Source organism: Heloderma suspectum, chromosome 7 (assembly GCF_057233095.1).
Source record: "Heloderma suspectum isolate Gila_16-S chromosome 7, 16-S_ref, whole genome shotgun sequence".
Lineage (NCBI taxonomy): Eukaryota > Metazoa > Chordata > Lepidosauria > Squamata > Helodermatidae > Heloderma > Heloderma suspectum.
In genome coordinates, this window is record NC_139464.1 from 13,609,075 (window position 1) to 13,630,082 (window position 21,008).

Sequence of the window (21,008 nt, forward strand, 5' to 3'; positions counted from 1 at the left end):
ATGATCTCCTTGACAAGGCCTGCCTGGCACCAATATTGTCATCTTTGGGGTGCCAGGTTAAAACTGCCCTCTTCTCTCAGCATATAACAAGTCTCTTGATAAGGTCCTGGATGGTCTCTGGCTGATTGTTTTTAAATGGTTTGAGATAGATGTTGTTGTTGTATGTGCTATCTGTTTTATGTCCTTATGTGATTAATACTTTATATAATGTATTTAAATGGTTTTTATTTTTTTGTAAACCACCCAGAAAACTTCGGGTATGGGGCAGTATAGAAATATAAGAAATAAAATGAAATCAGTCAACCAATTCAAGTTCCAATTTCAAAACTATCAATACAACATTAAGCCTCTAACGGTGTCTACTAGATTTTCATGTTGGACTGAAGCCAAGTCCCACCGAGAATGGTCACAACTTGTTTGATGCCAAGTTGTTGTTGTTGTTGTTGTTATATTTATTTATATCCCACCTTTTTCCCAATACTGGTTCTTTTCACTATCTGGTTCTTAGCATCACACCTAACTTCCAGGACTCTTTTCAAGTGATTAAAATGTTGCGGTGTCTCACCTCTTGTAAAGAAACCCTCACCACATGTGCAGTTAAAGTTAAATATATCTCAGGTATTTAAACTACAATGTGAGATCTTCATCCCCCAGTTTTTCTACAGGCTACTGACTTACTCAAAGATAGTTGCTTCCGTATCTTTAACAGGGAGAGGGACCAAAGACAAGCCATAGAACAGTAGCATGTGCTTTGCATGTATAAGGGCTCAAGTAGAATCTCATCTAGCAGGACTGGGAAAAACGACTTCAAAAACTGGGGATGCTTGAGGAATTCATACAGAATTTGCGAATTCTGTTGCAAACTGACCTGATGCACGCCTCCCAAATTAATGTGCACATCACAACATAATTATCTGGATTTTGCAATGCAGTTCTCAGATCAAAAAAGTACCAAACTGCATTAAAAAATGTGTATTTTAGAATATAGCTTGTTTAGAAACACAGGCGTTGAGATAACATACAATTACATATGTGTAATTTATGAAGAAAATATATTAAAAGTTCAGGTTTAAATATGGATTTTTGTGCAGATTTTGTTTAAAAGAAAATAATTGTAGATTAATGTGGAAATGGGATGAAACGGACTTGTGTATGTACACATTCAAAACTGATATGGACTGAAAATAGACTGGTCCATCTATCCCTGCTCAAAACTCACAAAGGTACCACCAGATGTTAGACTAGATGGACCAAGGAAAGAAAAGGAAAGGTTCCTCCTGTGCAAGCACCGAGTCATTGCTGACTCCTAGAGGGATGCCGCTTTCGCTGGCGTTTTCATGGCAGACTATAGCAGGGTGGTTTGCCATTGCCTTCCCCAGTCATGACTGTCTTTCCCCCAGCAAGCTGGGTACGCATTTTACCGACCTTGGAAGGATGGAAGGCTGAGTCGACCTGAGCCAGCTACCTGGGAACCAGCTTCTGTTGGGTTGAAACTAGGGATGTCGGAGAATTTCTCCACGAATCTCCGGGAGGCCGAATGCCAATGCATTCAGCCCCCCGAAATTGGTGGGGAAATTCTCCAACACCCCCCTCCCCCCCCCCCGGGATGGGACTTGCCTCGTGCGAATGTCCCTCTCGGCGGCGGGTCCCGGCGGCGTTTCAGCGGCGTTTCGGCGGGGGCGGCGGCCGGTCTTCCGACCGGCCGCCGCTGCCGCCATTTCCCAGTAAAGTAAAAAAAAAACGTGATAGCCTATGTAACGATTTACATAGCCTATCACGGCTAGATTTTCAAAGTCAGCCATGATAGGCTACGTAAATCGTTACGTAGCCTATCACTTTTTTTTTTTTTTTAATTTACTTTTTTATTTCGCGGCCGGGGAGACGGGGCGCTCCCCCCCGGCCAGAATTTCGGCGGGGAGGGATGGGGCGCCTCCCCCCCGGCCTGAATTTCGGGGGGAGAAACGGAGTGCCTCCCCCCCACACCGAAAACAGCTGCGGGACCAGGTAAGGGACTTTCATCCATCCTTAGATTGAACTCAGTTCGTGGGGAGAGTTTCAGTTGCAATACTGCCGCCTACCACTCTGCGCCACACGAGGCTCAAATGGACCAAGGGCTCAGCATAAAACAGGTCTTTGTGGGGAGAGAGTTCGAAGCAACTTCAGCTGATGTGTCACAGGTGGATCTCTGGTGAGATGTGTTGTTTGTTATCTCCCTGTACTATTCTCCAACAATAGGATAGGAGGGAGAATCCTGACTATATTTGTTTAAAATAAAAAGATATTATGATCTGGATTTTTGTAATCAACCTCACTGCTGAAGTTCCTTTCTCTCTGCAGGAATGAGCGCTTTACAGCTACAGAATTTGGCAACTTTAGCAGCTGCAGCCGCTGCCGCCCAGACCTCAGCTACCACCACCAATGCAAATCCTCTGTCCACAACAACTGGGGCCCTTGGCGCACTCACGAGTCCAGGTATGAACAAATAGGGGGCTTTTTTTCTTTTCTACTTTTTAAACAAAACTGCCATTTCTTGAGTTCACAGTAAGGAAAGACACTATGAGAAGGGTATCAAAATTACTCACAGCTACGTATTGAATGTGGTCCTAGAAAAGATGGTGAATGTGTTACAGGCTTGATAGGTGTTGTTGTTTTAATGTCCCAGTGTAAATGTCATGTTAGCATTTTCTCAGAAATGAGCCCACCTGTTAAACTTTTTTCTTCTGCTACATATGCAAGGCCTTCTACTGTCAATCAAGTGGTAACCAAAACACAGTTTGGCCAACACATGAAAATCTCAAAGCAGTATTCAGAATGCAAAGAAATGCCCAGTGCAGAGAGCTGAGCTGAGCTTGTTTATTCTTCCTCACAATTCCCAGTGTTCTAAGGAACCACATGACTTTCTTTTGCTATGACTGGTTTTGCAGTGCTCTGATTCTTTATTTTTTTATTTTTTGGTCTGTCTTGTTTTCCCCTTTCTGACACATCTCCCTGAAAAGATTTCTTTGGGAAAAGGCAGACAAGAGGTTGTTAAAGTTGGTTAAAAGAAATTTGAGTCGGATTCTCCCACTGACATACATCCAGATGTCTGGGCTAGGGCAGTGCGTAATGCTAATGTTTATGTTTTCAGGTTTTTTGTGTGTTTGTAAATGGGAGGCTTCCAGATTTGTGTCTGGTTCTGTAGGGATTGCAAACCACTGCTGTTAGAACAGCAGCTAACCCTGCAGTCATTTTTTAAAGGGCTGCATTTTAGATGATCAGAAAGTCACACAATAATAAGACACATATCTCCCACATGTATTAGCAAATATTGAGTTGCAAAAATATTGAATTCTGTGTGTGTGTGTGTGTGTGTGTGTGTGAGAGAGAGAGAGAGAGAGAGTGAAACGTTTTTATATGTTTTATATCTGTATTGTCATGTCCAACAGTCAATGCAATTAAATGTGTAACATTACCCTCAGCAGGTTTCTGATGCCCTTTCTATGGCCAGTCAACATATCAGCAGTGATTTCCATAAATGTTTTCCTCCCTCCATCACTGCTACCCTACCTGTTTCTTCTAAATCACATCCTCCAATCCAGCAAGCATAGTGTTAATTAATCAAGGTGTGGTTAATTTCCATAAAAGGAAAGTACACTGCAAAATGCACTGCATAAGGTTTAACCAAGGGCTGCTTTAGATGTTTTATCTTTAGAGAACCACCTCCTTTGAAAGGCTCTGTATACATGCGCACAGAGAGAGAGAGACAGAGAGAGACAGAGAGAGCAAGAAGGGCAGAAATGTTTTACCAGTGTTCCCCAATGTATGTCTCCTGTAATGGGTGAAACAGCCTTGACTCAGCACCTTGCACGAGACATACATAGTGACTGCACAGAGCATGTGACTGTAGCACAGTGTCCAGTTTCAAAGCAAATTCAAAGTGATAAGAACTCATTCTGGTTTTGCAGAACACATCAAACAACCTTAGGGAGCAATCCTATGGCTGCTAGACAGAGGCTAGACGACCATAGGATATCGTGTTATCTGGGAACTGACCTCAGAGCTCGCACGCCAAAGTTGGTTCCTGGAGAACCAACCTCCCCCAACTTCCACACTGCCTCAGAACAGCCCTGTCCTCCGCACTCACAAGAGGAACATGGAGGGGCCGAAAAGGGACGTGGCTGGGGGCATTCTGGGGTGGGGAGGACAGAACTGCCTGTACGACAGACACATCCTATGTGTCATACAGCAGCCTCCTTCCCCGCTCTGTGCTCCCACAGCTAGACAGCTGCAATTGGCTGTCTAGCAGAAAAAGCAGGGCAGGAGAAGTGCAGAGGGAGCGATCCCCTCCGTGCTTCTCCTGCCATGCTTTTTGGATAGGCAGTTGCCTCTGAGTTCGGAGGCAGCCGCCTATCTAGATAGGATTGCTCCCTTCGTATGCTAGTAACTGGATTTGGAGCTTGTGATCCTGGATTTGGAGCTTGTGATCCAGTAGCATGTGGGCCAATTTTCTGCTTGCTTGTGCAGGAAGAAATTAAGGGAGCACACAAGTTCTAGTAAAACAATGCCTTGACTAGGACCAATCAGAAATCACAATGTTTGTATGTGCAGTGGCCTTAATGCAATCACCTCCAGGACACATGCAGCCATTGTATCCTGGAGATGCCTTTGTATGAACTGTGGCATCTACATGGTTCATGTACGCATAGCCACCTTGAACCCCATGATGGCAACAGTCCTTTTCAGACCAGAGCCATCATGAAAATTTGATCAGCCCTGGAAATATGATGACTGACATAGAGGTGCCAATTCATACAAATGGCCATTCCACACAATTTCAACCAGGCTGTGAACCTGGCATTGGCCACGCTTATGCTCTGAGGTGATGATGTGGGAGCCACTGGACATAAGAGAAGCCTGTCCCTTAACTTTTATTATTGAAACAAGAGTTATGTTTAAGATGATTTACAGCCAATTCCCTTCCTGACATAGCTTATTTCTACAGTGCACAGTTTCAGCTCAGTTGTGAAATTTTATGATTCGTGGCAGCCGTGCAGAAAACTCGTGTCTGTTTTCTTTTTGTTGTGGGAACATGAATATATATATACACACACACACACACACACACATACATACTACTACTGTCGTTCTGGTCACACTGACAAGACAAAGGATTCTGTCTCAAGTGGGTTTTGGTAGACACTGCAAGAAGGAAATTCATTCTAGCCACTTCCCTCCAGCTCAGCTAACAACCTTTTCCCTTATCTCTCTGCTCCAGAGCTGGACAAATGCTCAGTGGCCAGTAGAGCTTGTTATTTGCAGATTTCAAATGCCTGGTTTTGAAAGTTATTTTTTTTCCTTGCCTTGTCACCTGGATTTGTGGCAGCTCCCTGGCTAGGATCTCATATTTTTAATGTTATCTGGTGAATTGGACTCTAATTCTGGCACCAAAAAATATAAAAGGGGCACTGGCTGGTTTTGTACCTGGTTTGATACTGAACATTGCTTATGCATGGGAGTGGGGACTGGGGAGCGGGGACTGGGGAGAAGAAAATGCACGATGATAAAACCAGTTGATGGTGATTTAGGGCAAAACAAACAAACAGAAACCCACAACAAATTACAGGAGAGACAGATGGGAGCACAAAATTGACCTTATTATGCCACGCTCCAGACCCCTAACAGCCAAAGCTGGAGATGGATTCAGTGTGCTGCAGTGCAGAAACCTTGTTTCAAATATCTGCTCAGCTATGAAGCTCACTAGATGGCTTGGGCCAGTTACTATCTCTCAGCCCGCCTTGCAGTGTTGTTGTAAGAACAGAATGGTGGGGAAATTATGTATGATACTCTGAGCTCCTTGGAGGAAAGGTGGGATACAAATGTAGTAGTAGTAATAGTAGCAGTGGTTGTTTTGTTACCATTACTTCTATTCCAGAGGCAATACATTAAAATCGTGTCAGTTGTGTAGCAATCTGCCCCTTACAGTTTGTCCCTGCTTCCAGAAATTCGACAGCGTGTGACTAATAATTGGGAGATCTACTCCTTGTGTATGTGCACATCCTACCCCCCCTTTTAATGGACATACTGTGTTGTCCTTTCACATCATCATAGCCACCAGTCCCACAGAATCCAAGTGTTTATTTCCAGCACAACTCACTTACAATAATAACCTCCGATACATTCAAAGAAAACCTTGAAATCCTTTTCCCATTATGAAATGTGGAAGCTTCTGTTCTGGTTAATTTAGCCCTCTTTCTTAATGTGAAAATTGTGTACAAGTAAAACACCAGCTCTGTTGACTTTAATGAAGTTGCCCTTGATGAACATGTACTAAACATTATTAAACTTGGAAATGTGTTTAATAGCTAGGGAATGGCCTTAGAGCATCACTGCAAATTTATATAGAAGCCTGGGGTTATTAACTTTCATAAATCAGCTATAAAATTAGAGTGAAAGAAATCTGGTACTGAAAAGAACACACTGCCATAGGAGCAGGTGTGATCAACTCAAGTATATGAACATCTAAGGATTTAGAAAGAACCCTACTGGATCAGATCAATGTCCATCTAGTCCAGCATTGTGTTTCTAACACTGGCCAGCCATGTGCCCCTAGAAAGCCCCCAAATAGGGCATGATGTTCATGTAACGTTGACCCTTTGATGCATTCAGTAGTTCTATTGTCTCTGTGTGACCACATCTAAGTGTCTGGGTACACATCACCCCCATCATGTCAAAAGTAGCCCCATGAACTACATGAGGCTACTATTCTATTCTGGAGAATTCTGAAGGTTCCCCCAGAGACAAAGAAAGATGGAGGGAATCCTGAAGCACTGTAGCTACTTTCCACTGTCCATTGTTTGTCTATGCTTATTTTATCTCTCCTTTAGTGGTTAATTGTCCCTAGGGGTTCAGAAGGAAAGTAGCAGGTACAGTTAGCTGCTAATGAGAGATAAATAAGACAGACAGACAGACAGTTAAACACTCTAACAACCTCCAGCTTCCATCGAGGGAGCCTGCAACACTGAGTGTGACATGTAGCCAGGTTGCAAGATGATGGTGGCTACAGAAATTCAGTTGGTGACAGAAGCTGGGCTGGCTCAAAGCTGTTTGCTGCCAAGGCAAGGCAGTGATGTCTCCCCATCCCATGGTCTGAGAGAGCACCTCAGAGCTCCAGCAACATTGCAGAAGATTCCAGTGTGCACTCAAGTTTGTGTGCACCAATCTGAAAGTGGTAAGATCCTTCACTTGCATGCCAATTCCAGCATGAAGAGCACCCACTGGATTATAGCAACTCAAGAGGCTGCTTAGTCTGCCTGCATGCTCAACCTGGTTCTGATCCAAAAGGTTGTCCTCTATATTGATTGGAGAGATAGGGAGTTGATACCCAGCCCTCTTCGAATCTTGCTATCAAGCTAAAACATTGGTTTAATAGCCTCATTCCTCCTTACAAACGCTACAACTAACCCAGAAAGGACCCTTGTTAAGATGTTCTTTGATTTCAACTTTCTTATCTAGCTCTACATTTTCCACTCCATTAAATACTTTGTAAACCTGAATAAAAGCTTTTCCTGGTTGTTCTCCGCTCTGCGGAATACGCATTTAGTTCTATAAAGCCTCATGTACCGTCTCTAAAGCTTTTCCATTAAAATGTGGACTATAATGGAACATTTATATTTGCCTTTCAGTGGTGGGGGGAAGGGTTTCCCCTTTATTTACTTACTTACTTAACTTTTATTTTTCCTTCAGTCACAGGATAATTTGGGGGTGGGGGTATTGAATCGTTTTAATTTAACATCACATTGTCTTGCATCTAGAGAAAATTTATTTTACAAAAGCAGCAATACACATGAGGGGAAAGCACCTCTTGAATGTCTAATTTAATTACATAAAATGAACTGTGATTAATGAGGCTATAAAATTAAAATGCAGCTTTATAGGATTTGCAGGTGTGAGTGATCGTGGCAAGACTCAGTAAAGAGCACAGGGCTTGGGACTTAGGCAATAGGCAACTGTTGAACACCCACCCACATTCCTGTGTTGGACACTATGTTAACGGCCTCATAGGAATGGACACAATTAGCTTCTGGGTTGTTCTGAAAGTTCAGAATGTATACATGTGCAGAAAAAATGGCACCATTTCCCAATGAAGATTCACACTCTCTCTTACACTCTCTCTCTCTCTCACACACACACACACACACACCATTTCCCAATCCACCTGGTGATGTGCCATAGAAATTGGAATCCATGAATCTAAGAATTGAAGAGAATGGAGCCCTTAACTTGAATAGCAACCACCAAGGACAGGGGAAGCAGTGGGAGCTAATATCCCCATCAATGTGACAATGTGACCCCTGTCACTGGGAATATCAGAGGAATGGTGGCCCTGGTGCCAATCAACGGAGACACACTCCTTTGTCTCATGAGAAATGGCAATCATGAGGGAGCTAGGGAGGAAACAGGAAGTCGGTGTCAGGTGGGAACGACGTGTGCACTGGCTGAGAAGCAGCATTTAAGTACTCGCGGCAGTCAGGCCAGAGAGGATTTTTCAGGAGCTCAAACTTGTTGCCTAAAAGCACAGCCAAGGAAGAGAAGTAACTGGCTGCTCTTCCCCTCTGCCAGTTCTGTCAGTTCCTGTGAGAGCAGTAACATTGTGTCCAATTAAGGGGCGTGGGTGGCTGTGCCAGAGGAGTATCTCATCTACATATATCATCTAGAACTCAACAACTTACTCCAGCATCTTGGTATCTGTGCCTTGGGAGCAGAGCTTGGCTGGGAGAGAGGAGCCAAGCTGAACTGAGAGCTAATATGCAGGGAAAGTGGGGGAGACCAGGACAAGATGAAGAGTGAAGAGGCCGAGCCTGAAACAGTAGGCTTTTGTTCGTCTACTGTTTTATAATACTCATGAACTGAATCTTTTCAGTACAGATAGAATTCCTTTTTAATGTAATTGTTAATTTAGTATTGGACCACTTTGATCCTTCTCCTTAAAAATACTTGCGAAGTCCCTGTTTATAACTCACTGCATCAGAGTGAATAATAAACCCTCAAATCAGCAAAATGGAGTAATAGTTAACCTGAATCAATTAAATTTCACCATACTTCCCTGATTTAAACCCAACCCCCTTGGGCCATGCAATGATTCAGGTTTGAGTAGGTGGGAGTGATTTGAGTTTTCATAACCTATGTTTTGGGTCTGAACCTCAAACCTTTCCCCTGCTATTTAAGCATCTGTAAGTGCACATGCCATGTAAAGTGTAAGTTAATCTCCAGACAAATATCATGTCTTGTAAATTAAGCTTATTATCTTAAATGTTATTTTTTAAATGGTAATAGCCACAGGCATATTCACATTTTGAGAACTGATTGTAGCACCATCACCCTTTCCCAGTGTGTTCATTTCTAGTTCTTCCTTGCTAGGAAAAAAGCATTCTAGGAGTTAGCAAGTCCTTGCTGGTCAGGTCAGTTGCAGCAAGTCCTACTGTGCCATCCTCCCTGGTTAATTTTGCCTTCATTTCCACTGCTGGCTTCAGGATTTGGAGGGACCATGGACAGGGCACCCTCGGTGGGCCCCTCTAAACTGGAAGAGACAGGACATGCAGAATGAGAAGCCTCTTAGGTTGCATCTGCTCTTCCTGTGCAAAGTGGAAATGGTAGCACCATTAAGGTAGTGGCCCCTCTGCTGGTCTTAGGAATCCTAACGAATGCCCATCCTTGACCCCTGTGTAGCCAAGCCTGTTCATTTCAGAGAAGGGGGGTGAGCTTCTTCCTTGCCCTCTCTTCCCTGTTCAACATCTTTTTTTTTTAAGCCCCTTCCTAATCTAAGCAGGTTGAGTTTTAACAGATTGCCTGTCCCTCTTGCCCAAGAGTAAACATTATTTTGAAAAATGAACACTACCCAAGACTGAGACTGGCTTGGCACTCTACAAACTGCAGGGTGGGTGAAGGAGATGTGTGTGTAAAACTCTCCCTGCATCTTGGCTTCACAGATCTCACCCTCTAGAAGCACACAACTCCCTGCTTTGAACATTGATTGTACGCACAGAGAGAGTAGATAAAGTCCCATTCTTCTTTCTCTCCAACCCACAGCCCCCATTTTGGAACATGCAGCGTTAGACCTGGCATGGCGTTGTAAGAAGAGAATGCCAAACACTTTCTGAAAGAAAAATCTCTTGTCCCAGTGTACATTTTCTTCTAACATACTTTTCAGCAAATGGCTCCATTTCCAAATATTAAACTTTTGTCTTTTTTCATCCCGAAAGCTCAGACAACATAATTCCACTAACTATTATTTTTTAACAGTAAGTTTATAATTTTTACTACATAGCCACTGAAGTATTTCCTTACAGAATCATTAGATTATTTTTTTAAGAAATAAAAAGGTAATGCATTTAGTTTTTTTATGTTTCTTTTAATCCCTCAGGCAAGTAAAATAGATTCTTTTTGTCTTGTGGCTTTAAGGAGAATAAATGATTAGTATTGCCCCTGGCTAGAATAGCTGGTGGTTGTTGTTTTACACTTATCAGATGGCAGCAAATAAGAATTAAAATTAAAACCAGGACAGAATAAAATCAAGTAAAAGCATAGTACTTTCATGATTTCCTCTTAGGTCTTCAAAAGCCTCATATAATTTTTTTTAATTTTATGATAATGTCATTGTATTTGCTTTAATCGCCTCTGTTTAGCTAATTAATTCTTCAACCTTTTCTTTCCCAGCTTGCCTGGAATATTTTTTTTTCTCTAAAGAAGCAGCAGTTAAAAATGTTGTGCCAGCTCAGTGTATTTGAATGGCTATAGTCAAGATCAGAAATAAAACCATTTTAATAAGAAATATGTATTTGTGTGTGAGAGCAACAGTGACTGCAAAAAGCAGCCTTCAGTTAAAATTCCTAAAAATATACTTCCTGTACATTTAACTGCACATTTCCTTCTGAGCATGTGTCTATATGCTAGTCAATTGTGCATGCACGTTCTGACAGTGGCCAGGTCCCTTTACTCCCCTCCGGTATATGAAAAGAAAGTGTGTCCCTCCATACACAGGGGGAGGAGTTAGCATTTCCTTCTGATTTAGCCTCCAATACCTCATGAGCTCCACCCCTATTCCAGCACTGCCCTCCATGGGGGCCCCAGCAAGCTTACCAGGGGCAGCAGAGCTGGGGGCAGCAAGGAGCCCAACAATGAGAAGAGAAGCAACTGCTGCCATCAGTCTCCCCAGAATGCCTCTGGGCCCTATGTTGGGGACCAGAGACATTCTGGGGAACTAAAGATAGCACTGGCTGCAGCCATCTTCTCCAACACTTCTCTCCAAAATACCAGGCTATTAAAAGGTGTGTGTTCTTTAGTAAACAAACGTTATTTTAAAGGGAGACCAACATATACAGCAGTTGGCTGTATATGTCAGGTGCTGATGTCAGGCTTGGCCTGTAGGACTCTGGGTCCCAACAACTGGTCATGTTTAGCCTTGAGAAGACTGAGGGAAGATAGGATAATGCTCATCAAGTACTTGAAAGGTTGTCAGAGAGAGGAAGGCCAGGAACTCTTCTTGATCATCGCAGAGTGCAGAACACGGAATCATGGGCTCAAGTTACTGAACATCACGAAAAACTTCCTGACTGTTAGAGCAATACAACAATGGAACCAATTACTTTGGGAGGTGGTGGGCTCTCCCACACTAGAGGCATTCAAGATGAGGCTGGACAGCCATCTGTCACGGATGCTTTGACTTGGATTCCTGCATTGAGCAGGGGGTTGGCCTCAATGGTCTTATAGGCCCCTTCCAATCCTACTATTCTATGATTCTATGAATGTTATGAATTAATGTACTTATTCATCACCCTCCGGTCCCCTAAGGAGCTCAGGGTGGCGACCCTTCCACTTAATCATCTTCTCCTCTGAAGCTAAGTAGATCTTACAAAAGTGTTCTACTGGGAACAGAATAGGAGATGGCCTTTCTACCCACCATCCTAGATGCCTGTCAGGCACCTTAAAGCCAGCTATGTTGGTATATCCTACATGCCTGATATATTTTAGTGAACAATGAGCTAGCTTTTGCTAGAGTGGCCGCTTAAGCATCACCAGAAAAATAGGAAATGCATAACTAAAAAGAGAAGACAAAAGAGGGCACATATTTGCATAAAATTTACGTGTGCTTATTTATATGTATATATAGGTGCAAATTTAGAAATAAATACTATAATTTAAATCAAAATACAGTACATCTCACCATAGTGGGGTAGACTGTGACCAGTGGACCTCTGTGCCTGGTCAGTCTGCTGTCCAACTGCTAACTACTGATGGGCAATTTCAAGGCCTCTGCCTGCTCTCCTTTCCTTCTTATGGCCTTGTGATCTTGAAATTGGACTGGACAAACTTTGAAATAGGAGATGTCTTCAAAAAGAGGACTCTCCTCTGACATCCCATCAGATAGATGACTGCCCTCTGTGAAGAAGGACACATGGCTACCCTAGCTTTTGGCATATCCAGATAGGCCTGCTATGCTTCCCTTGTGTTGGGTGTTTCCTGACTGCAATTGTCAGAGTGATATTCTGCTGTTTGCAGCTGTTCACAGGGCCAAGATTAGGGGTCAGCACTGCAACTGACTTCTATAGCCCCTTGGCCTTGTTGCCAACCATGCACTCACTCTCTCCCTCTGGCCAGAGTGAGGGGATAGAGTTACGATCGCCACTTTTTGCTCACTCATTTGCCCTTTTCCTCAGGGTGGTGGTGGAAATTAGGCCCAGAGGGAATGCAAGAACAAATGTGTGATGGTGATGATGAGAAAAGGAACTCACTGAGGGTATCTTCCTTGAGGACCCCCTAAACCTGGAGCCAGCATGGGCTACTCCCACCTATAGAGAATCATGGTGGGGGAGACCAGGTGAGCTGCTATATTTCATCTCACTGAAACGAGGATCACCAGGCTCTTTGCCATGTCCAACTGGTGCCAGCCAGAGACAGATACTCCAGGCGGTAGACAGTGGATGCTCTTAAGGGTAGCAGAAGAGGAGACAGACAGATCTGCCCGAGGAAGCACAATCCACTAGAAAAGACTCCTTTGTCAGTTGCATTATTATTATTTATGCCTTGGTTACATCATGGTTAGACTATTGCAGTGTGCGGCAGCTACCCTTGAAGAGTGTCCAGAAGCTTCATTTGGTGCAAAATGCGGCAGGTGCATGATATCATGATCATAGCACCCCAATACTGAAAAATCTGCACGGGTTGCCAATTGTTTTCTGGGCTCAATTCAAGGTGCTGGCTTTAACCTTTAAAGCTCGGTATGGCTTAGGGGTTGGTAACCTGCTAAGTTATTGAGATCAGCAGGAGAGGCCCCTTCTGTAGACACCATCACTTACAGAGGCCCGACTGGAAATGGCTTTCTCCTGTGTTGCTCTCAAACTCTGGAACGCACTCCCTTTGGAGCTGTGACTGGTCCTCACTCTCTCTGCATTCAGAAAGGGGGGGGGGTGGACACATTTTAAATTGGCTTTTAAAATTGTTGCTATGGTTATTATGACTTTTTAAACATTATTTTTAATGTTTTTATTTCAATGCAGGGTTTTTTGTGTTCTGAATTTCTTCTAAATTGCCTTGGTTGGTTTCAGAAAGGTAGTATAGAAATACAACAATAAAATAAAATAAAAATAATAAAAACCTGTCAGGTTGAATGGGGGTTGTGAAGAACTTGCTAATGGGGCATGCCCCATGATAATCAGTTGGAGGGCACCTTTTGGACTTCCTGCCTCATCTACCAACATGGTTTAGCTCAGCTGTGGGCATCAGCTGCTCCTCCTAGAAAAGGAGGGCTAACATGAGTTTATCAGCATTTCCTGCATCTGCCAGGGAACTGTCCATCATATTCAAGTCATGATGATGATTAGAGGTACCATCCCAGCATAGGGCTTGAATTTACAGAGCTTTTTTCTCTGTAAGTACCTAATCTGCTTGGCAACTATTCTTTAAACCTTTGTGTAACATTAATAAAAACAGCTGTTTCCTGTTTTGCTACAATTAATTCACTTGATCTCCCAGACAAATGCAGAGGATCGTCTCTGGCATTCTTGACCAATTTGTTTGTTCAAAAATCTATTTGCAAGGATAGAATTTCTGTTCTTCACCCTTGGGATGCAGTTAAATGATTTATGGGTTATTCATTATGTTATCCATAGCACAAAAGGTTGCCTTTGTTAGGTAAAAGCATTCACGTTTAGAACACAATTGTTTGAAACTTGGGCCATTTTTATAGAAAATGTAGGATGCTTCGGCAGAGAAGCTTCACAAAACGTCTGAGACCGACATCTTCTAAAAGCTTTTTCTTTATTTGTTCGCTTCAGCACAATACACATCTCTCCAATAGACAGTTCAAGTCTGCTGCGGTGACATTTTGTTATAGGCCAGTTCACCCACTGTGCTATCTATAATTTGCTTCCAAAACTGATCCAAAAATAGCTGTACCTGTATGACAGTTTTCTAAGTGAATCAGCGTAGATGGTTCATCTGGGAAGATAGCACTTTTTCAAGTCTGCATGTTATTCCTCTAAATATTCACAATAAGTGACATACTGGTGTTTATTTTTTATTGTACTTAGTGATATAAATATATCTGAAATCTGTGGGTAGACTTGCCTAATTCGAGCTGTTTTGAAGAGGCAGGAAAAGTAAAAATAACTTTTTAAGATCTTATCATCGATCCTGTCTTCTTATGTTGTGATCAGAACACAATGATCAGGATCTCTTGTGGCTTTTAAAAGTTGAAAGCAATTGTGTATCTATTGATGTGTGGGGGGGGGGGTTCTCCCTTTCTCCCCATTCCATTTTAAATTTTAAATTCCATTAAAAATCCCCCTCCAAACTTCTGTTACCTTGTAAGGTATCTATCTATCTATCTATCTATCTATCTAATTTATATCCCACCTTTCTTCCATCATGGAACTCAAGGTTCCACCATGGTTTCCAGGTAGTCTCCCCTCCAAGCACTGACCAGACCCAAACCTGCTTAGCTTCAGCAAGGTGGCTGTCTCATGTCTTTCAGACTATGCCCTGGGTAAGATAGAGGTGCAAAACTTCTTCTGGCCCAAGGATCGAACTCCCATTTCGAAGTTCTCAAGGGCTGCATTCCAGTGGTGAGCATGGCCAAAGGCAAAAGTGGGACGACAACCGCCCCCCCCAGCATATTTTAGCTTAAAGCTCATACTGCCAGTAATTAAGTATTAGGGGGTGCATTTTGGCCTTTTAGAATGGGAACTCCTTGTATTTGTTTTCCTATAGAAAAACTGTACAAAAGCTGGGAAACCACCAAGCGACCAGTGGATGAGGAAAAGGGGAGGGGACAGGGGAGGGGGCGTGGCCTTCTAGAGACCCCCTGGAGGGCCAGATTGGGACTCCCTCTGATTTGGCTCCTGAGCCTGAGGTTCTGCAGCCATGTTGTAGGGGAAAATATGCAGGTACAAACACACATGGCTGCTCTGAACTTTAAAAAAAAATATGGGAGATCTTGAACACTCCCTTGTCACATCTAGCTTGACTCTAAATCTTGCTATTAAACTGACTCCTATCTGCATTGCCGTACCCCGGGTGCTCTCTCTTGGTCACACTAGAATAGGATGGAATGTTGGGAAAAGGCATTTATGTAAACAGTTGCTATACTGATCAGAATGTGAGTATTGTTTAAGGGCAGGGATGGGCAGACTTCAGGCTTGCAGGATCTACTTAAACCTGAGGTCCACCAACTGGAGCCTGGTGCACAATAGTGGCTCAGATGGATGAACATAAGTTAAGAATTAAGAAACAGTGTGTCTCTGAGCACATGCTCAGCCCAGGAATTTGTGATTAGTACCAGAACCAAGCCCACAAGTCCTTTCACACACAAATCCACTCCTAGTCTTCCCCCAAACATTCTTTTTCAGCAACTTAAGGGGGGGGGGGAGTTTTTTACTTGTTACTATTGTTATTTATTTCTATTTATGTATTACATTTCCATACCACCCAATAGCCAAGGCTCTCTGGGCAGTTCACAAAATTGGGTAATTAGACAACTGGGAGTCAGAAATCCTTTCTGAGCAAACAACTCAGCAGATCCCAGTCTACCTTCTGCCCACCCGTTTTAGGGGATATTTAAAAATAAGGCAATAGGGAACAAATACAGGCAGTTCTACTTCCTCGGCACCACAACAGCACCCAACTCTTTCCATTACTCCCATCAACTTCAGACGACATTGGTTTGCATAGAAGGGCCTCTCCCGCTGACCTCAGTGGATAGTCAGGATCATACAGAATAGACCTCTGAGTCTTTATAATACATATCTTAAAAACAAATGTGTTTGGCTTTTAAATCAGTACAGGATGTGCCTCTGCAGAGTAGAGAAACCACCAAGCGACCAGCGGATGGGGAAAGGGGGAGGGGCCAGGGAAGAGGGCATGGCCTTCTAGGGACGCCCTGGAGGGCCAGATTGGGACTCCCTCTGATTTGGTGCCTCTGCAGAGTAGATGAATACAGCATACAACAGCAATGCTTAATTTGTATAAGTGTGTTGGGGATGTGCATCAGCAGTGTGAAATAGCGTGTGCGTTGTGAGGAAGGGTTTCGGCAATAATCTCTGGTATGAGAATAGAGGCATTGCAAGCACATCCCTGTTTTCAACGGGGAACTGTTGCAGAGTTTGGGTACCAGTTGTTCTTTCTTTCTATGCTACAGACTGTAAAGGGGGGTGTTAAGGTTTCTGGAAGCTGCTCACACCCACCTCAGATCCATATGGCACATTCTGTCCAGGACTGCACTTACATAGACACACAGGCCCCAAAGAGAGACTATTGGCACAAGTTGCACGTACAAACCAGACCACAGCTACGCTGCCAGCTTGTCTGGGTTATTTTCTGCCATGGAGTTATCAAGTGCTGCTGTCAACTTGGCTGCACACAGGGTAGACATGCTACCTTGTATGCCTCAGCGATTTACAAGAAACACTGACTAGGAGCAGCCTGTGAGTTCCAAGTAGTCAGAATTAATTTAAAGCTTAATAAAACTGCACACCTCGAAGACTTTTAATATTAAGTGGCTCATTGCAACCACATGCATTTGGTCTCCCAGTTCATGCAATTAGTTGGTGTCCCCCACCTCCAAAAAGAGAGCCTTGCATTTTGGGGCCTAGATGTTTTGTGGCATTTGAAAGGATATCTAATCCATCAAATGCTAATTAACTGAGTGCTTAGAAAGGCAGTGCAATGTAATAGGGGCATTAGTTATTTACAGCATGCCAGCTCAGAACCGGAGGGAGTCTGCCCGATAAGGTTAGCAGCACTTTTCTTACTTTCTTACTTTATGTAGAATGTCCCAAGACAAATGTAAGTGAAGGAAGCACTTTTTCATTTAATGTGCAAGCTGACACATGGAACCAATTTACATCAGGTGCTATGGAGGCAAGTAATCTAGCTTGATTTTTTTTAATACAATCACAAAGGATCATTATATCAGCAACTGTTAGCCATTACAAATCTAGTTTTCAGGTAAGGTAGAGGTGACCCACCAGGTTACTGGCCATTTGGGGGGACTGGGTAGCCTATGTTGGACATTTTCTTCTGTCCCTATTTTTATTTCAGCATTTGGGAACCTGCTGCAGTTGTCTTCCAACCAAAAAGGGCTTCTTTACCTGCCCTTATCCCCTAAACTGACAAATACCTGCCTGGAAGATGAAGTGAGAGTGAGGACCTTTCTAGCAGACGGTCAGTTTTTTTGTTTTTGTTTTTAGCAGTTTTCACCCATTTGCTATGCAGAGTCCAAAGGCCTTCTCTATATGTTGTGCTTCTGTCATGGGGATACATGAACATGACGGCACCATGAAGTGCACAGTTTCCCCTCACCTAGTCCTTTCATGCACTGTGGCTACTGAGGTATATTTTGGTGAAAAACCATAGCTCAGTGGTAGAGCCCATGCTTTGCATGCACAAGCTCCCGGATTCAGGGCTAAACGACACACTGTGTTAAACATATAAACTGATGTCAGTGGAAGTTGGGGGTTTTCTTCTTTTTAGCTCCCATACAGGAGAGGCAAATTTAAGGGGGTGGGAAAACAGCTGGTTGGGAAGGTTTAAATTTCCCCTACCCATGCATGCTAGTCCCAATCTGGACTGAAACCTTGCATACGTACCTGAAAGCAAAAAAGAAAGTTGGGTTCATCTGTATGCTAGGTATTTAACTTAGCATGTAGTTTAGCCCTCAGTCCCTGACATCTCCAGATAGGTCTGGGAAAAACTCTTCTCTGAGACCTTGAAGAGCACCTGTCAGTCAGTGTAGACAGTACTGAGCTAGATGGACCAATGATAGAAAGCAGCCTCAAAAAACAAAAAAACAAAAGAATGCAACATAAACGCAACAGAGTACAGCCTTCAGAAATGCATAATGCGAGACAGGACTTGGGCCATGGCATGGCATGGCAATAGGGCTATTTCAAGGACGTCCCTTTTTTCATTTGTAATGTTGGAGGATAGACGTCCATAGCTATCGTGGTTGCCATCACGAATGTGGTTGTACGCATTTCTTGGACACCTATGTGTTGTTAGCGGAAGCACCCCAAGCCGGCTTTTTTTTAACTAGCAAAACACCCATCATTGGGATGGGAGGTGTGAAAAGAGGGCTCAGGTATTTCTACCTCTGGGCTCTGCACTGGATGGGAGAGAACAGGGTTCCCCCCTCCCCCCAGCAACTTGGTGGGGGCCCTTGGGAACTAGGCAGGCACCTATCTATATCCCCCCTCCCTTGACCTACATAGTCAAACAACGTAGCAAACAGGAGACTGTTGCTTATAGGCTTCTTGTAAGCACATGTCTTGTCACTGTTGGAAACGGGATGAGGGACCTTTCGCCTTATCTAGCAAGGCTCTTCTGACATTCCGTTTGATGCCTAATGCAACATTCCAGAAAGCTTGTGCTTCCTTTCTGGTTTATCATGACTTAGTGCAGGGGTGGAGAATGTGTGGTTTTCCAGATGTTGCTGGACCCCAACTCCCATCAGCTCCAGCCAGCATGGCCAGTAGTCAGGGATGATGGAATTTATAGTCTAACCTGTTTCCTTCTCATGACCTAGTGGAAGATCTCCAGAAATATGTTGTTTTGTTACTTAGGCAAGCTGTTAATGCAAGCTGTAAAGCAGACATTAGCCTTGTACTTTTTCCACTCAGATTGATGGATACAGGAAACAATGCAACAACCAACTGCAAAAGATGATGTTTTTCACAACACACAGTAATACATATATTGCCAACAATCTGAATGATGAAAATGTTATGATTGGCTGAAGCAAGATTACTGCAAAGGGCAGGGAGCTTAATGCCAGTCACTCATGCTCACTGGTTGGGCTGTTAAGCTCTTTTGAATGGCCACCTATATTTACCTTCAGCAAAGAGATTAATTCCCCCCCCTCCACATTTGAAGCCCTTTCGAAGATTAAAAAAAAAAAAACTTCCCTAAATCTATTAAAACTCAGAAGTGTGGTAATTACCATGGAATAATCAGAGCTCATAGGGTTTCAGACTCCAAGTGGTTGTTAATGTCTCTGGAAAGCAGCTGTATGAGCCAAGTGTGATATGTAATGGATCAAGTGATGTACTTAAATTAGGGAGACTTGTGTTCAAATCCACACTCAACCATGAAGCTCACTGGGTGATCTTGGGTAAATCACTCTCAGCCTAACCTCACAGGGATGATGTGGCTACTTGTGTCTGGGCTGTGCCACTTCGGACTGCAAGCGGGGGGAGGCAATGATGCAATGGACCCCCATACAATATAATAATAATCCCTACATACAGAAAGCTAACATGTCAAGGTGAAGGATTCTAGCCTAGCCATTAGCTTGCAGCTACCAGCATGCACCTTTCTTGAACATACGCAAATCATGTAATTGTGATTTATTCATTGCTTCAATACTAACTAGCTTCCTGAATGCTACCCTTGTAGCATATTTCTGTTCAAATTTATATCACAGCAACAATATTCTCAGCACAAAACTGAAGAATAATCCATTTGCTGTGACCAAGACAAAGTGCTGCCAGTGTAGAATTCCAGAAGGCAAAACCCCTCGATGTGTGAATGTTATATATTTCATCTTCTCTAACAATTAGGCTAACCAACGATGGGACGGCAGCATCAAGAGAAGCTGCCTAACGGTGTTACAGCATCGGTACATCAAGTTTTCTAAGAACCCAGGGACAACTACCAGCTGTTTATTAAGCACTGCTGTGAGATTATTCAATTCAGAACCACAGATTTTCAGTATCTGTTTGATTTGTTGTGGTGGGAGTTCTGGAAGGCAGCAATTTGTAATATTTTTCCCAGCATCTAATAGATTTTCATAAACTAGACAGTCTGACAGTTAATGAATATAGCATTTGCCATGTCAGCATCAAAATAAGCTCCTCCTAACGTATATACAGCACAGCCTATGAAAGTTAATAACCTCACTCATATTTTCATGTGCACTGAAACTGTAGGCAACAATCTCTATTCAGCCACCTTAAAAAAAATTCATGATACTTGCAGTATGCCTTATTAGTATTTTGAGCAATATGTCAACTACTAAACCAGTGGAGTGGACATAGTCAGTTGTTACAAGGAAGTCTAACGAGTTCTGCTTCTAGCCCAGGCAATGATTTCAATGCCCCATTTGTGCAATTGATCTCTGTGTTTGGCCTTCTTCAAACTGATGCAATGTGGTGTAACAACGTACTGACACTATACCTACATTAATTCCCAGTAATAGCCACAATACATACATGATATAAAAGACAAAACCAATGGATGCAGGAAGGATTTACTGTGCTATCCTATGCATGTTTGCCTAGAAGCAAGTCCTGCTGTGCCCACTGAATTAAGAAGCTGTTCCTTTTATTCTTTCTCCATATTCGGCTAGCATCAAATAATTGCTGGTATATGGTAGGACACTGACTCAGAGAAGGTTAAGGCAAATTATCTTTATTAGTAAACACTGCTGTTCTATCTTTCACTGCTCTCTTTTCTCTCATCTCAGAGGATCAATTTGTAAG

General features: G+C 43.1%; 1 protein-coding gene across 26 annotated transcripts in view; it reads left to right on the forward strand.

The window, feature by feature from the left end:
• Positions 1–21,008, forward strand: part of CELF2 (CUGBP Elav-like family member 2) — a 684,791-nt gene that overhangs the window by 645,470 nt on the left and 18,313 nt on the right. For 20 of the 26 annotated variants that reach the window (XM_084809113.1, XM_084809111.1, XM_084809117.1 and 17 more), the window contains one exon: positions 2,338–2,472. In XM_084809113.1, coding sequence (XP_084665239.1) covers positions 2,338–2,472 — 135 coding nt within the window. Of the gene's footprint in view, positions 1–2,337; positions 2,473–17,571; positions 17,695–21,008 lie in introns of all 26 variants that reach the window. The other 6 variants (XM_084809093.1, XM_084809095.1, XM_084809096.1 and 3 more) reach the window with 1 other exon arrangement.